Here is a 17,994-nt window from a genome sequence, read left to right as displayed (position 1 = left end):
ACTTATCATCGCAGGTAAAAGGGTATCAAGACGTAGGGCTAATAATTTAGCAAAGATTTTATAATCTGTATTAAGAAGAGAGATTGGTCTAAAATTTTTACAAAAAGTATGATCCTTACCGTCCTTTGGAATTAGGCAAATCGAAGCTTCCTGAAATGTGCCCCCTGTAAAACCGGAATCTATGAAGAATTGGAAAAGTTGAAAAAGTTTAGGAAGTAACAAGTCAGAAAAATGTAAAAAGAATTCCACTGTAAATCCATCAGGACCAGGGGTTTCCCCTTTTTTAAGAGATTGAAGGGCTTTAAAAATTTCTAACGAAGTAATATCTACTTCAAGTGAAGTAGCATCAATCAGTGTCTTATTAGGGTTTGGAATATTCTTTAAATGATCAGCAATCTGTAAGGGGGTCGGGACTTACTCAGGAGTATAAAGTGTCTGGTAATAATTAATAAATTCAGCTAAAATATCTTCATCCTTAAAAAGGGACTCACCAGTATCTGAAATTATAGACTTCACATTATGGCGTTGCTTTCGAACTTTTAAATAATCAGCCAGAAGCTTCCCCGCTCTATTCCGACCTCCATAATAACGAGCACTACTACGTAGAAGAAAAGAGGAAGCATTATCCGTTGAGATTTTGTTAAATTGCAGTTTTGCCTGAATACGTTCTTGTATATCAAAATTGGAGGAGGAAGAATAGTACTGATGTTCTACGCGTTTAATTTTGAGAAGTAGTGCTTGATGCTGGGCATTGAAAGATTTTTTTTTATTAGAGACAAAATCTATTATATGACCACGAGCCGCAGCCTTAAAAGAATCCCATAACAATTGTGGAGAAACGTGAGAATCTTCATTAAATCGAAACAATTTGTCCTCAAAGGCACCAAAGAAAGTGGAAAATTTAGAGTCAAGTAATAAAGAATGATTAAATCGCCACCTATTGGACCTGGGATGCACCGGGAGCAAGTCAAAATCTGTAATGACTGGGGTATGATCGGATATTACCATAGGTTCAATGGAGGAGTTAATAAGATTTTGGGATAATGATTTAGAAACAAAAATATGGTCAAGTCTAGATAAGGAGCCATGTGGTGGAGAATAAAACGAAAATCCCTATTATCAGGATTGCAAGTTCTCCATGAGTCAATTAAATTACATTGTGAGAAAAATGCCTTAAATTGTTTATGCATTTTATGGGGAGAAAATTTAATTACAGATTGCCTATCTATAAAGGGATCAAGAATTTGATTGAAATCCCCTCCAATAAGAAGAAAATCACCATTATAATGCAAACATTGTTTAGTGATAGTGGGCCAGAAAAGGTAATCTGAATTATTTGGACCATAAAGATTACCAATAGTCATTGTAATCCCATTAATACTAAGCCTCACAAAGAGCCACCTCCCATCAGAATCCGAGTCTTGTGAAATAACATTAACTGATATTTTTTTATGGCAAAGCACACTTACACCATTTTTCTTTGTAGACGAAGGTGAAGTAAAAACATTGCCCACCCAGTTTTAAGTTTCATAGCTTCAGAGTCCGTCAAATGAGTCTCCTGTAGAAGAACCAAGTCTGGATTATATTTAGATAAGTCGGATGACATTTTCTGCCTTTTGATTGGATTAAGAAAACCTTTGACATTCCAAGAAACAACCCTGAATTTATGTCACATAACCATATGTGTACACGAAAGGCCTTGTACCATAAATAACTGAAAATACATATAAGGGAAAAGAAAACAGAAAAAACAAAAGGTGAGAAGAGTAAAGGGAAAACAGCAGGAAAAAGGATGGAAAGTAGTCAAGAAAAAAAGAAGAGACAGTACATGTCAAATAAAGATGACTGAAAAAACATACCTGAGATGAATGAACAATAGGGGAGGGGTGGTGACAGCACAGACTGAAGACGGCACAGCAAGGGAACGGAACGCATCAACGGATAAAGGTTACGAGCAAAAATAATGATTATAGAACACCAGGAACCTATGAAAAGAAAACAATACATTAACAAAAAAAAAGGTCTGTAGTCACGTCAATATAGTATACTGTATAAACTGCATATAGAGGACCATCAAATCTATTGCAATAATAGTGAAAGGGCATAATAAATTAAGAAACATATATAGTCAACGTGTAGAAGGACCAGTTTCCATAGAATTTGTAGGGTATATTCGTAGAAAATCACGAAGAACTGCAGGAGAGGTAAATTAAGTGGTCTTGTTTTGATATGTCACTTTGAACAAACATGGATGGAATAATCCAAAACGAGCTCCCAAGTCACGAAGCTGTGGGCGAAGATCCAAAAACTCTTTCCTCCTGTCTGCTGTAGCTTTGGCGCACATCCTGTGAAATTAAGATTTTACTTCCCTGCCAAGAAATTTGTTTTTTGGTTTTTGCTGCGTTAAGAATTCTCAATAAGTCAGTAAATTCAAGAAAGAAAATAATCACGCCTCTTGGTTTAGATGTGGAGGAATGCGGAGAACGATGACCAATGCGGTGCGCTCTTTGGATGTTTAATGCTGTAGAAGATGGTAGATCCACCAACTGTGGAAAGAATGAGGTGAAAAATGAAATTGGGTCACTCCCTTCAAGACCGTCTGTTAATCCATAAAGGCGAAGATTATTGCGCCTATTTCTGTTTTCTAAATCCTCCGTAAGAGTCTTCAAGGTTGCCACTTCTCTCTCCAAACTAATAATTTTATGTGTTTCATCCTGCACGTCGCTGACTCTTTGTTCCAAAGCAGGGACTCTCACTTCCATTTGAGACCACTTAGAATCAAGATTTTGTATCCGAGAATTAGTTTCTTCAATAAAAGGCCGCAATGCACGTATTTCGTCAAGCACAAGTTCAAGAGAGATCGGCGAGGGAGATTTTACTGGTGAAGGTGGGTCCTGTTTGACCCTCTTATGAGTGGATGCAGAAATATGCTGAGGAACTTTAGGCGAAGAAGAAGATGAGGAAGACATCTTTGAGATGGAAGAAGAAGACGCTGCAGCAGAAGTGTCCAATTGAAAAAAGTGCGGAAGTTTGTCAGCTGAGGAGGACTGATGCGACAGAGCTTTTATTTTCTTTAGTTTGCCCATATAAAAATAAAAAACCTTCAATAAGGAAGCAAGTGACACAGGAACTCAAAAATATGTTAGCGAAACAGCAAAAAAAAAAAAAACAGGCTTGCGCAAAAAAGAAAGTCAAATATTCAAAAAAAGTATAATGTAATGGTGAGCAAAGCTAGTCAAAATGGCCGCATTCATGAGGAGAAATAAGAAAACGTAATTAAAGAGTCAGGAAATATGCTAGGCAGCCCAAAAAACGATGAAAATGCTCACCAAAACATCCCATGGTTGTTTTCAGAGGAACGACATTAAAAAGAAGAAAAAAAACGGCTCCGGCGGTAGAGATTTGTCCGGTGAGGACCGGAGCTCCGTTATCATGCGGCCATCTTGGTCGTCGGCTCACGCGCGGATCCCCCTACCATTTCTAATGTGTAAGGTTCTGATTTTTTTTAAAGGAACTTTTTTCATGGACGCTGCATGAAACAAATGCAATATTTCTCTTCAAAATGTCTGTAATAGACTCCCACAGTCATCCACATTCAAAATAAATTACAGGTAAACGGTAATTAATACAATCTGTTGAAGAAATATTCACATTCATCAGGCCCACACTCCCCCCTGAACAGAGCTAGCTCTATCAGGGAGCCCCTGAAAGGCTGGGGCCCTGGGCCAGAGCCCCCTTTGCCCATGTCTTAAAACGTCTCTGAGTACGATCGGTAGACATTCATTACATGTGGCCCAGTGTTTGAAGTACTAAGTGGAGGAGCATGGTCTTTTGTGTTGCCCATACCTTTAGATATAGCACCCTCACCTGAACAGGTGGATGGGAATGATATTCTTACAAGTGAACAGGACAGAGTAAAATGTTAATCATATACAGCCATGGGTATTGGTAGGAAAGGAAATGAACTTCCACTGTGTGTAGCATCTTCTCTGGCATTGATATCTATGCGTCTTTTTCATGTATATCCTTATATTCTCATGTTCTGGTGAATTTAGACCGTTTATGTTCTTAATTCTAGGTAAAGGATGACGTTCTCTTTAACGAAGTTGAAGAAAATGCTGCCGCCCAATTACAGATTGAAGTGGACGACCTGGGTATGTTTCTAATCCTAACTTTGTACTCTCTTTCCCCTTGGGAGGAATACTTCTCTAGTTGACCACCAGCAGGCCACCAGTGTTTCCGATATGGAGGTCAAACAAAACATTTAGGGGGCATATCTACAAGCTCCACACACCACCTTGCGCCGCCCTCACGTTCATTTTTAATGCTAAGGAGGCGTTAAGGAGGCCTTTCTCCTGCGCTGTACTTACTAGATGCTAGCATTGCACCACTTTGTAAAGCCATGCGCCACATTATGCCTCCGCCAGGCATAATGTATGCAAGGGGGGGGCGTTCTGAAGCAGGGAGGTCCAAAAAAATGGTGCGGTAAAATTTACAACATTTACCTGCACAATTTTGTCTGTCATTTTTAACGCCTGATCAGAGTAGGCGTTAAAATGACACACCCATTTTAATCAGTGGGCCTCCCTGTGCTTTGCTACACCAGTGTCAAAATTTTTGTTGCTAGTGCAGCAAAACGCCACAACTGTCAAACATTTTGATGTTATTGTCCTAATGACTGCCATGGTGCGCTGTATCATAAATATGGCGCAACCATGGTGTCATTAGGTGGGGCAGGGGCGAAGAACAAAAGTGGCGCATCAGGACCAATGCACCACTTTTTTGTAAATATTCTTCATAGTGAGCATCATTACATGAACTGTTTCCAGCATTCTTGTATGATGCTGCTAGAACATCATGCTTTTAGTCATTGCACCACCAGATGATGGGCCTGATTTTTGTTACATTTTGTTTCAAGCACTTGATGAACTTACTTAATATTTTGTGCAATAGACTGGGGTTTGCATGACTTATTGCTTACGTGGTAGAACTAACTCTTTAGTTTAGTGATGAAATACACAGAAGTTGTTTGAAGAAATGCTGGCAAACTGTCCAACCACTGGCAATTGCTCGGGTTAGCACTCCAACCCATAATGTTTTGCCCATTGCGCCACCACAGATTAGTTCCGGTCATATGCAAATCAGCTTTGGTCAAGCTCCAACAGAAACAGTCCTTCAAGTGATGCCATACAAGGACAATACAATAATCTGATTTAGACCAGTCTCAAGAAAGACAGTGAGAAATGACAAAAATGCAGTCAAAAATCAGACCACTGTAGGTCTGAAAGACATTTTGCAATTGTTTCTTCACTTTTCCCTATGGATTCCTCCTGTGCATGTTCCTATACCAAATAACACTAGACAAGAACGAATGGTATTTAGGCTTTTTAGCCATTTTTCTGCATGAAAACATCCTTGTGCTATGTGTTTCATTTAGCCTGTACCCTCTCCGAGTATGCCTTCAAATTGCAGATGATAACCCCTACATTGTAGTGCCTTAGCATGTTTCTTCCATGTGGGTAAGCATCAGAGGTGCTTATCCAAAGTGCGACCACAAGTGTAACTAATACACCTAAATTAATTTGTGCCTTGTAAATAAACATCTAAGTTTAGATTACCTCTGCTCATTTTTATTGTTACTTTTGTGTCTGACCACAAATACTCCAAGGATCCCATCTGCCCAGTTGTGAGCATTTTGCTTTTGAACAACTGCACTGGAAAGTGAGGTCTGTATTTTTAATTGCTGTCTTTTTACAGTGGGACATACAGCTATATAACCTTACATATATTACTATAGGGACAAAATCCCTCTTTGCGATGTTGACAATAACTACACTGGAGTCAAATGCCAATCATTTATATTCGTGGGTCCTCTAGAAGTTTAATATGACGAGAATACCCTCTAAAGATTGAAAAGAAAAAAGTAAGAATAAAGAGAGAAGAGTGACTCAAGAAAAAAAGAGCCTCAAAATTATTTTTGTATACAAACACTGTGCTGTCTTTTAAGTGCTTTTCCACGGAGATCAAACCATGACCTATTCAGGCAAGGGTCCCGGTAATGTTCCTGTACTATCTACATTCTAACTTTATGCTCTGGATACTCTCTGTGTCTCCATGTCTGACCTTTGATGCATTTAAGAAAGGTGTAAGCATAGTCTGCCTGTGCAAAAACTCACTTGCAGGCATGCGGAATGACAGGCCTCTTTGTATCCTTACCAGTTTGAGAAGAGAATCTGTGTCACTGGCTGAATAGTAGCCATCATTACGTTCTCACCTTACCTGCTCTGTCTCTGCTATGGCCTTTGAAGATAGGCAAAATAGTCTGTCAATAGGTAATGCCCCGAACCTTCCTTTGCCCCTGATGTTCTTCAACAGGCCAGAGACCATTGCATCGATGTCATTATCTGATTGGGTCAAAGGCAACGCCACATTGTTTGCTTGCACTCCTCTGTACACATTTTCCAAACACACCAGTTGGCCTTCCATGCTTACAAAAGTAAGCATAAAACAGTCACAAATGTCGGAGATGGTGCCTAGATCAGTCTCAGTCTTGGTCCAGGAGCTCTTTAGCATTTCCACATGCTCCTCCACTTTGTGGGTGGCTTGAGCTACCAAAAGAACTCTACTGAACTGATCCTCCATTTTAGTTTCCATTGTGTGAATCATCTCTTTGATCATTTGAGATTTAAGCAAGTTCATCAGTGTCCTCCCTTGATTAGGTCAATTGGTTCTTTTTTGCTTATCCAGAAGCACTGATCCCAACATCATTGACCCTGTGTGACAGTCCAACATTTATTTGACTATTACCCTAAGAAAGTAAGCATTCTTGACATGTGGATTGCTATCTGTTTTTTAGTTACTTGTGTGCTTTTATTTGTGGCCTGTTTTTTAACTTGTCCTTTAAGGCTGCTACATCTGTAATGCCATCAACACCATACTGATCATGACTCCATGATAATGGTACTTTGGGGGCAAGCCATTAAAATAATTAAAGCACTGGACTGTCTTCATTTTCATTCATTTAATGCATCCGGAAGAAAATAACTGAATTTAGTAGTTTGTTATGAGTCCTATTAGATTTTCTCGACAGCTATTGTTTTTTTTTCTATGATCTTCACATTTGCTTCACTACACTGGCAGATTTGATTCACACCACCACTGTGCCTCTTCACTTTTTACACTTATAGCATATTTTGCGATGGAGCCATATGTGTTCTTCTTACTGTTTTATGCAGAAATGTGTCTAATATGTCTAACATGTAGATGGAATGGGAACAATAATTCATTTGCCTGTGCAGTTACTTCAAAATCCTCATGACACTGCATAGGTTTTTTGGGCCTTATTTGGTTCATCACGAGTTTTTAAATAGTTTATTATTAATTTTACCTGATGGAACCACTGTCTGTTTAGTTCATTGACATCCAGGTTCTCAGGGTTATTGTTTAACCCCTTCAGACACGAGCATTGAAGTAAACCCCACCATGTCTGTCACCAACCACCAAGCCTACCAAGGATGTTGAATATCGGAATACTGATGTCAGTGTTGCTCACTGGTCTAGGTGGTCCTGGCACTGACATTCTGCATCTCTGGAAGAGACAGTGGTTAATATGAACCAAGGTGGGCTTGTAAGAAATTCCTAAGACCATGCCACATATGTATTTATTTGTGTTTTTTAAATAGAGCAAGCTCCTAGTGTTTGGGAAGAACCTCAACTACTGGTTTCCAGCTAGTGATGTTCAGAAGCACCTACACAAACACTCACTAAAAACAACCTTGTTATGAAACCTGTTCAAATTCCACAGGGGAAAGCTACGTCCTTCCATGAATAACTTCTCCCAATCCTGCAAAGCTTCTCAAATAGTGCCGTAGCATTTGCTTTTTGTACAGGTTTTCAAGGAGACAAAACCTGTTGTTTTACCGGCCTTAAGAAACAAGAAAATGCACAATCTATATTTTAGAGACATTAGAAACAAGGCACACGCTCAATAATGCACTCGTCCATCCATTTAAAGTTTAGAATTATTGCCCTTTGCTGCAGTAATTTATTTACCCCATCTTTTTGGAACCCTGCCATTACCTCGGACCCCTGAGTGTGGCAGCTAGTAGGTAACAGTTGTCATTGTGCTCAACTTTAGCTGAATGATGCCATCTAATGAATTACAGGTAAGTAATGGGTTGCATTTAATCTTGTGTCCTCCAAGTGTTATTTCCATCTGAACAAGCTGACAGTGTCATATCGAAAGCTTAGCATATTATTTTCGGTGGGCAAATACAAGTGGCACGTGGAAGATAGTAGAAATATCAACACTGTTTAGTTTCCTGCTTGTTTCTGAAGTCTGAAAATCCATTATAGTCTTCAGTGTCGGATCTTATTTTTTTTTATGTAGTTCCACCTGGCAAATCGTGCACAGTCGCGATCATCAAACCCGATGCTGTCGCACACGGAAAAGCAGATGAGATTATTATGAAAGTAAGTGGGAGCCGTGTTCCTTTTTTGGGAATTGATACCGTTCTGTTTCTTGTTTAAAACATTTTTAAAACTTTGACTCTAGCTTTTGAGGAGCTTATTCAATTTGTGACTATCCTCTATCCATCCCAGGTGCCCGCACTCCATGCTGACAGAAACCTCAGATAAGTCTGCTGACACGCTGACCTTTTCCTCTAGGGCATGACATTCTTCTTTGCTCTCTTCTGCCCGTACATGGTGACTGACCAACATAAAACATAATCCCTACAGCACAATAGGTATTCTTAGAGTAACTTCATGGTGACTATTTACTCTTTGTCACCATGCTATTCATAAAGATAACATGGGCGGCTCCCTGTTTAAAGTCTGTTATGGATAGGTGGGTAATGTACAGAGCTTTGTTTGGTCCTCTGCCCTCGGGAGTCACTTTACTTGGACAAGTGCTACGATTTACAGTGGGGTCTTGGGGAAAATTGACATTTCGAGAAGCTTACAAATAGTGTACAACTACCCTTTGTCCATTTTTCCTTGGCCTTGCATCCTGAAGTCTGCGGACCACATCTCTTTTCACATGTCCTGCCACCAAAACACTCCCATGACGTAGATCATCTCCCAATTGCAGCTGCTGACCCACCACTTTTGAATCATTACCAGGTATCACAGCACAACCAGCAATATAGTTTAAACAGTAGGATTCTGAGGACTGGCTCTGCAAGACAGATGCCGACTCACAGTATTCAGAACAGTTAAAAAATGGCAAGCCAGAGTTGGTCAGAACTTAGGTCCTTATTCTGACTTTTAAAAATGAGGGCAAAAAGTGTTTGCGCCCAATTTTGGGTATTCAGAGAGCTGAGGAAATTTCGCTCGGATCTCCAATAGGATCTTTGCTAAAACTTTCTCCATAGCCTTGAATAATATTTCCAGCCCATTCTGACTTTTACATGTTGGTAGTGATGTAATTAGACAACATTCACTAAAGCACCAGCAGGCTATTTCTGCATGTGAACCTCAAAACGGGGAGGTTAAATCCCCCCAGGGAGAAAATGAAACATGTGGAAAAACACCCGCCTCTCAGCCCTAAGCAATTTTACCAGTCAGAAAAACCAAGTTGATTAGAATGAGGCTATTAATGGAAGAAGACATAACCGGTCTATTTGCATCAGAAATATAGTTTTGGACCTGTAGAAAATGTCAGCCTGGGTCTACAACCTTCATTTCCTCATGTTGTTTCATTAACTCAAGGTTGCAGAGAGACAGGATTGGTAAGTAAGTCTAACATTCACTAATGAAATCTGTATGACCTGAAGGAGGCATGCTTCATTTTCGGCGGGGCTAACCCAGTCTCTTTTTTCCACAGTCTGTTAGCACACTTGTTACGTTCAGCCCTACAAAATTACACTCAGCCCTACAAAACTGCAAAACCTGCAATAGTCATGTTTTTACACAGCACCAGTCAGTGTATGTTGCCCATGTAAAGCTTCAGATGCTGCAGGCAATGTCAGTAGCACGTAATTCCATACTGCCTTGCCTGGTCTCACGTTTCAGTGTATTTAATATAAACCTGATTCAAAATTGATTCTGTTTCAGATCCAGGAGGCAGGATTTGAGATCCTGGCCAATGAACAACGTACAATGACAGAATCGGAAGCCAGAGATTTTTACCATCACAGAGCTGGAGATGTAAGTGCAGATTGCCAAGATTGGCAGTGGGATGCCATTATATGTCTGTTTTTACTCCATTCAGCCAATAGAAAACGCCACGTCCCCACATAAAGAAGATAGGCAATAGCATTTTAACCATTTTCAAAAGGGATTTGAGGCACAATGAGAGTTATTGATAATACCCCTGCCACTGAACAAAACGTTTGAGGCTCTATTTAGAGCTGAAGGGTGGGATACTACATCAAAATGTCATTGTGAGAAAGTGGGTAACTAGCTGGGGTGGACGGTAGTCCACTACAAGTAATGATGTCACTTTTCTTGTTAGTTCCACTGAAGGTTTCAGTAATTGAAACCTGAGCTCAACCCTAAGTATCTATGGCTCAGAGCAGACAGGCGTAATCTAAAAAAAGATTTAAAGCATTTAGAAGTGCCAAAACAGCCAAAAAGTCAAACACAACACAATACACATCTCACTCTAATATGTAAAAATGGAGAATAATTTAATGAACAAAATAACACTGAGACAACAAAAATCCAATAAGGATAACTGGAGATATCTATTTTCAAAGTTGTAAACAGAAATAGTGGCAGAAAGTAAACCCAAACGCAGTCATCTAGTAGCGCTGGACCAGTGCCTAGGTGTGATTTATGGCAACACAGTGGAGCTTGGGTCGAATACAGAAACCAGGTTGGACCCCGTCAAAAGTTTTACTTTCTGACTTAGGGCCTAATTTAAAAGTTGACGGGTGACCCATTTCTCAGCCAGGACAATAGAGTAAATTACTCCATTGCATTGACAAAGATGCCCCCCACCAAACTGAAAAATTATCGCCAAGCAGGTGGTTATTTCTTAAAGCATTGCCAGGAACTGCTGTCATGGTGGTTCCTCTCAGTGCTTTGTGAAGTTTGGTGCAAAGCTCCGTCAACATGACGGAGCTGCTCACCAAAATGTTTTATTTGTATTTTCAAAAAGAAAATCCTGAAGTGAGATTATTTTTTTGAAAATTCAAAGGAATATGCACCCTTCACTATGAAAGTCCTATCCCATGGTGGGGGAGCATTTAGCAGTTTTCATTGCTCATTGCTGCCAGGGTTTTCCTGGAGGTGACAAGCAGTGAAAACTAACCTCTAATTCGGCCCATCTAAATCAAGTGGGCGAAATACAGGTCTGCCTCCGACAGTCCTTATTCTGCAGGTACGTCAAAGGGGTTTATTTAAGGCTGCGACAGAATAGTCTCCACTGTGCCATGATTTAATCTATGGTCCACTTGAATCTAAATCAGGCGGGTGGACCACATTCTTGGTGGTAAGGATACTCCATCACAATAGATTATCCTTACCGCCTAGAATTAAGTCAAGCCCTTAGTCTCTGAGATAGAAGTAAAAAGTCCTCAGTGGAGCTAAACAGCAGGCTCTGGTCAAAAAGGGTCCAAGAGGCCGGATAGCCATTGATTGTTTTGGTAGAAAGTTCTATGATGGAGAAATTAAAAATTCACACCCAGGGAAGGTTCTGCAAATGTCTGATTTTTGGACGTAGTCACTTTTTCAGAAACCTGATTCCTGTATCGAGGCAAGGCTGCAATCAATGGCCAAACAGGGCTCCAAGAGGCTATATACCTTTTGTGTGAGGTCCCGCTGAAATTGATTTGCTAATGACCAAAAGCAACCTGAATCTTTGGCCCAGAATCAACACATCTTTGTTGGACTGGCGTGGCAGTCTTGTCTCAGCCCTCCAGAGGTCTTTGGAGCCAAAACATTTCTAAGTCCCAGGGTTTTCAGAATATTAGCAGAAGTACTGTTTGTTACAGTCAAGGACCCCATGACCTCAGGAACAGCACTTGGAGGTCAAGGGCCACCCAGCAGAGGCCACTGCCAGGGCCCAGAACATGTGCAGTTGGAGCTGCTTTGCTGGGCACTTCAGAAAATGGGACTTTTTGCAGCTTGTTGTGTCCTTGTAGTTTAACATGGGGTCAGCCAACTGGTATTTGGAGTCCACTTCTATGTCCTGGGTACAAGTGGGAGCAGAGCCAGACATTCAGTTTACTCAGTAGCATGTGCAGTCCTTCTGTCTTTCACAGTTCCAGTAGTGTTTTGAAGAGGGTGCCCAGGGAAGTTACATTTATGACTGGCACTAGCTGTGGGTGGGAGTGACCCCTGGCCCTAACCAGTATGGAAAAAGTTACCAGGGTGACTTTTGCAGCAGTTCCTGAGTGCCCTTCTATAACCAATTCCACAATGCCCCTCTTTGCCTAAATCCAAGACAGTGAAAATCCTCTTCCCTTGTACAGAGTCTATATGTCTAGCTCAGAGGTGTGGCCAGGGAAATGATCAACTCCTCTTAAGTGGACAATTCAAACCAGTTCTAGTAGCAGCTTTTTTCCCCACTGGACTGCAGGCCTGACTGGAGGAATCTAGAAGGGCCTTGACCAGGTGTCACTTAACGTTTGTCCATAACAAGGTAGGCCACTTTAAAGTTCATCAAGTTCTAGAGCACAGCCCAAATGGTCATTGATGGTCATCGCACGTGAGGAAGAGAACACCTCCTGACACCAAAGGCCTTTGTCTCATCTCTGGCAGCAAGTTCATACCTTACTTACTATTTCCACTCTGTGCAACAGTAGGGAAGTGTTGGATTTTAGAGGAGAAAAACCTACTATTCTAACTAAAAACAGTGCAACAGTATTGAAAGTGTTGGCATTCGGAGGGGTAACATTTACTATTCTCACTACAAACAGGGCAACAGTAGGGAAAGCATTGGATTTTAAAGGGGTAAAATTTATTGTTTCCACTCCAGCTTGTGCCACAGTAGGTAAAGAGTTGGATTTTGGAGGGTTAAAACGTAACTATTCCCACGCCAAACAAAGCAATAGTATGGAAAGTGTTGAACTTCGGAGGGATAACATTTACTATTCATACACCAAACAGAGCAACAGCAGGGAAAGCATTGTATTTTGCAGGGGAAAAAAATACTTTTCCTATTCCAGTCAGTGTAACAGTAGGGAAAGTGTAAGACTTTAGTGGGGTCAAATTTACTATGCCCCTCCACTCTTTGCAACCACGGGGAAAGCGTTGGATTTCAGTGGGGTGACATTTTCTAATCTCACTCCAAACAGGGTAACAGTAGGAAAGTGTTGTATTTTGGAGGGGTAATATTTACTGTTCCCACTCCAGTCTATGCAACAGTAGGTAGAGTGTTGGATTCCGGAGGGGTGAGACTTACTATTCTCTCTCCAAACAGTGAGACAGTAGGGAAAGTATTGAACCACAAAGAGATTAATTTTACTCTTCTTACTGCAGTCTAAGCAAGAGCAGGGAAAGTACTTCACTTCAAATATTACATATGAGTAACCCAATGATTGTAGGAAAAAACTCTTAATATAATATAAAAATAATAATTCACTTAAAAATAAATATATATGTATTAAAAACTAAAAACCATGAATCAATATACATCATTCTATTCAAGAAAAAACAATTAATAAATAATCTTTATTCAGTTACTAATTAACTTCCCCTGCAAACTAAGCAGACCGTACCTAAAATGTAACTACTAAAACCAATTATTTTATAGCTTACATATTTCAAATAAATTAAATAATGAATTAACAATTAAAATCAATTGTTAATTATTACTTATTTAACTCCCCCCCCAAACCCCTACATTTCTAGCATCCCACAACTAGAATAAAATGAAAATAAATATTCCACAATTTACTATTTAAAATTCAATTAAATAACCAATTTACAAATAAGAATCGATATTAATTATTACTTAATTAACCCTACACCTCTACAAACCTAGCATCACACAACTAAAATATAAGTAAATAAAATCAGCTTTCCATATTTTACATAAATAAAAATCAATTAAATAATTAGGTAACAATTAATAATAAATTATTAATTACCTGTTATTAATTTAGCTTCCCATTCTACCCCCTACCAACTTAGCAGTCCACCACTATAGTATAAGTAGAGTAAATAAGTATTACATGAATTATATAAATAAAAGTGAAATAAACAATTCATTAATAATTAATTGTTAGCTATTACTTAACTTCCCACCCTTTACCCATACAGGCCTAACAGCCCGCAAATGGCATATAAATAAAGTAAATCAGTATTACGTAATTTACATAATAAATATCAATCGTAATTAAATAAAATGTGTTAAAATATTCCTAATTTTTACATAATGAAATTCTCACCATTTTACCCTACATGCCTGACAACCCATGACAACACAATACATTACTATTACAAATTAAATAAACAAATCTAAATCCCTTAAAATTACAAGCTATATTTTAAAAACAAATAACATTTTTATAATCAATAGTACATAGCACATACAAATAATATATTACCTTAAACATTAAAATAATAAAAAAAAAATATTTGAAACTACTTTATTAGTGAAAAAGATATTAAAGAATATTAAAGAATAAAGATATTAAACATATCTATATTTTTTTAATCATTATTACTTATCTCAAAAAATGATATTCTTGTACATGATATTCGTGCATCACAATATTTGTGTGTCACAATATTTAAGTTCCAATATTTCTGACTCCCGATATTTTTAACGGAATATTTTATCTAAAACCGCCAATATTTTTGTATGTCTGGACAATCCCAGACAATGTGTATCCAAGACCCTATCGCCGAGAGACATCTAGAGCGATACAATCCCATCCCTCTCCACATCCAGCTCAGTCTGTCAGGGATGTAATACAGCTGGTGCAAGTATCTGAACTATATAAGTCGCATTCGGGTGAGGCAGCCAATGTTCATGTTGTTCTATGTAACTCTGACCAGTTGGCATCATCTAATGTCCCCAGGCCTTCCCCACACCTATTTCTCTAATGTGGAAGGGTCTTTGGAATGTTTAAGATCAGAGATTTGAAAGTCTGAGAAATGCCCTTCTTGCCAATGTTTTTTTTTGGTTACTATGTAATATGTTACGATCCACTGCACAATGTAAGTCTTGGTGCATGAGCGACTCCTTGAGGGAAACCTCATCGACCTTGTGCTCTAAAGAGGATCGAGAGTCTTGAATTGCTGCAAGGATTGACTGTATGGTTGCTGCTTTAGGTTCAGTCATAGGTGATGCAGTATTTGTTGATACCATTTTTAATATTTCCATTTTGGTTTGTTGTGCAATGTACACGGACCCTTTGTCCCTGCCCATAATTGAGTCTTGTTGGGTTAAACATGGGTTCCACAGGTTTATCTATCGCCCCTTGCTTAGGTTGCGAGTTATGAGCAGTGCCAGGCCTTATATTTTGTTGTCAGCAAGTCTGCTCAGTACATTACCAGCACTATGAGACAATTCAGCCAGCACTATGATTTCCGAGAAGTGTAGTCCAACACAAGCAACAATATCTTAACACAATCCTTAAGGGCTATTTGTTCAGGAGCCCAGGGGTCCAGCACCTAATTACTACCAAACTGTTGTCTTCAGCACATTCCGGTGGCCCCCCAAAGACCGTAATGGGTACCATTGCTTTAAGTTTGCTCTGTTTTTGCTTTACCTCTCTGAGCATCACATCAGAGATGTGTGTCTAGTTTATACTTGTCTCAGATCTTTATATATTTGTTAATACATTGGCCCTCATTACGACTTCAGCGGTCTTGCAGGAAGACCGCCGAAGCCGCGGACGCCACAATACCACCAGTCATGGTGGTATTGGTGGCACCCTATTTTGACATTTCCGCTGGGCCAGCGGACAGAAACAGCGTTTCTGGCCGCTGGCCCAGCGGAAAAGTCACATCAACATTGCAGCCAGCTCATAATAGGTCATGGCGGTGTTACCGCGGCGGAACCACTGCCGTCATAAAATGGTGACTAGTACTGCCAGCCTGTTGGCGGTACTAGCGCCACTATAGCCACCAACTGCCAGGGTTATAATGAGGGCCTATGTATTGTGACTATATATTGTCATATCAGGAGAGAGTTGGGACAGAGGCTGATGGCACCTCTTGCCAGTGCACAGTAGCTATTGCAGGAGTTTCTGTATCCAGACTGGCACTTGGAGAGATGCATTTAGTTAGGAATATGCAGTTAGAGAGAGTATTCACTAGAAAGACTGTTACCATATCTATGTCCCTATTGTACATCATCAGTTACATAGAGTATGGTGCTGGTGTCAAATGTTATGTGGATTGCCATAGACAGAGTTGTTTTTGCTACACTGATCTATTTGATTGTAAAGTCAATCTCAAGACTTCTAAATTACCCATGTCAGTCTTGAATAATGTCACATTTTCTTGTGCCTGTATTTACCGTAGCAGTTCCTGCACTTAGGTCTCTAGTTCAGTCATAGACACTGTGGGGAAAAACCCAACCAAAAAAGTAGAAGCCCGAGAGGTTGTACTGAAACAAAAAGCTTCTGTTGAAGTGATTATTTTGCACTTTATGGATTTTGATGGCTTTAATATTGAACATTTTCACCATATTTAATTAATGGATGCATACCCAGAGTTGTTATAACCACATTAATCTATTCCGGTATAAAGTCCATCTCAAACCTTCTGAATTACCCATGTTTATCTTGGAGACTGACACCTTTTCTTGTGCCTGTATTTACCGCAACGATTCTTACACTTAGGTCTCTAGCTTCGACACAGTCAGAAAAAAATAGCAGTTTCAATTATCTCTGCCAATCTAGATGCCCCCTTTTTAATCGTAATAATTGATTCTTTAGGCCTGTGGCTCCATGGACAGTGCGCATACAAGCTGATAGAGAGGACAGCCCTGTCTCTTCCTCCTCCTAATAAGGAACGTACCAGAGTATTGGCCATTATCAGAAACTTAAGCAATATGGCTTTGGTAGTTTTCCAGAAGCACCTTATAAATGTATCTTTACAGTGGGCCTCAGCCTGTGCTGTCAAAGGCTTGGTTTTATGTTTTTAAAACACTATATTCAGGGCACTTATGATGGAGGGTTCTTCGAATGAAGATCACTGATAATTGCCTACTTGACACCCACCTCGATTTCCCAAACAGAAAACAGTATTTTTTATCTGAAAGAGGAAATGGGACTAGTTGAACTCAGTGTACATTTTTATTGATTGCTTATTTGATACTCTAATAAACTACAATCAGAAAACAAACACATGCAAAAGCTGCTCAAAGTCACTGTGTTTTCTTGAGGTGGCTGCTTGGAGGTAGCCAAGGACTCACTGTGATAGCTTTGATTCACTGCGGAACCTTTACCCCTGCAGGAAAAGTTTGAAGAGCTGGTCCAGTTTATGGCAAGCGGACCTTGCCGCGTACTGATCATTTCCAAACCATCAAAAGAGGAGGATGAGGACGTCATCCCAGCTTGGAGAGAATTCATCGGCCCAACTGACGTCGAGGTTGCCAAAAAGGAGAAGCCTGAGAGGTAATACGCAAAATAAAGCTTCTGTTAAATAGACTAACATGTACTTTGTGGATTTCTATGGTTTTAACATTGAACATTCTTCGCCATATTTAAATAATGGATGCATACTAATGGGCCAGCTTGTGTTGAACTCCCAGTCACATAAGACGATATCACACTGGTCAACTTATCATAACAGCACTGATGTCATTTTACACCCCTTTCCCAAATATTGCACAAGCACAGACACCTATATGACACTCTAGGTATAATGGTTTGTGAATTATAATTACCTTGGATTTCATGTTTGTACAACAGACTTGAGGTCGGGTGTTTTTTTTTTTTTTGTAACGTGCTATGTTCTTTCTGCTGTGTGTTACAGGGCCATGCGTTGTTTTAGCAGCTTTTGATATTTTCAAAATACATTTCTCTTTAGTTTGAGATCTGTGTGTGAAAATGGCCAGGTAAGGTAAACTTGTCTCACTCTACCGCA

The 17,994-nt window shown here is 39.7% G+C and overlaps 1 protein-coding gene across 7 annotated transcripts in view; it reads left to right on the top strand.

Moving 5' to 3' along the window:
* The window catches only part of NME9 (NME/NM23 family member 9), a 466,976-nt gene that overhangs the window by 136,819 nt on the left and 312,163 nt on the right, over positions 1–17,994 (top strand). For all 7 annotated transcript variants that reach the window (XM_069225744.1, XM_069225746.1, XM_069225745.1 and 4 more), the window contains 4 exons: positions 4,079–4,154; positions 8,390–8,472; positions 10,057–10,149; positions 17,362–17,522. In XM_069225744.1, coding sequence (XP_069081845.1) covers positions 4,079–4,154; positions 8,390–8,472; positions 10,057–10,149; positions 17,362–17,522 — 413 coding nt within the window. The remainder of the gene's footprint in view (positions 1–4,078; positions 4,155–8,389; positions 8,473–10,056; positions 10,150–17,361; positions 17,523–17,994) is intronic.

Source organism: Pleurodeles waltl, chromosome 3_1 (assembly GCF_031143425.1).
Source record: "Pleurodeles waltl isolate 20211129_DDA chromosome 3_1, aPleWal1.hap1.20221129, whole genome shotgun sequence".
Taxonomy (NCBI): domain Eukaryota; kingdom Metazoa; phylum Chordata; class Amphibia; order Caudata; family Salamandridae; genus Pleurodeles; species Pleurodeles waltl.
Note: the sequence above shows the minus strand (reverse complement) of the source record. Positions and strands in the feature narration are given on the sequence as shown.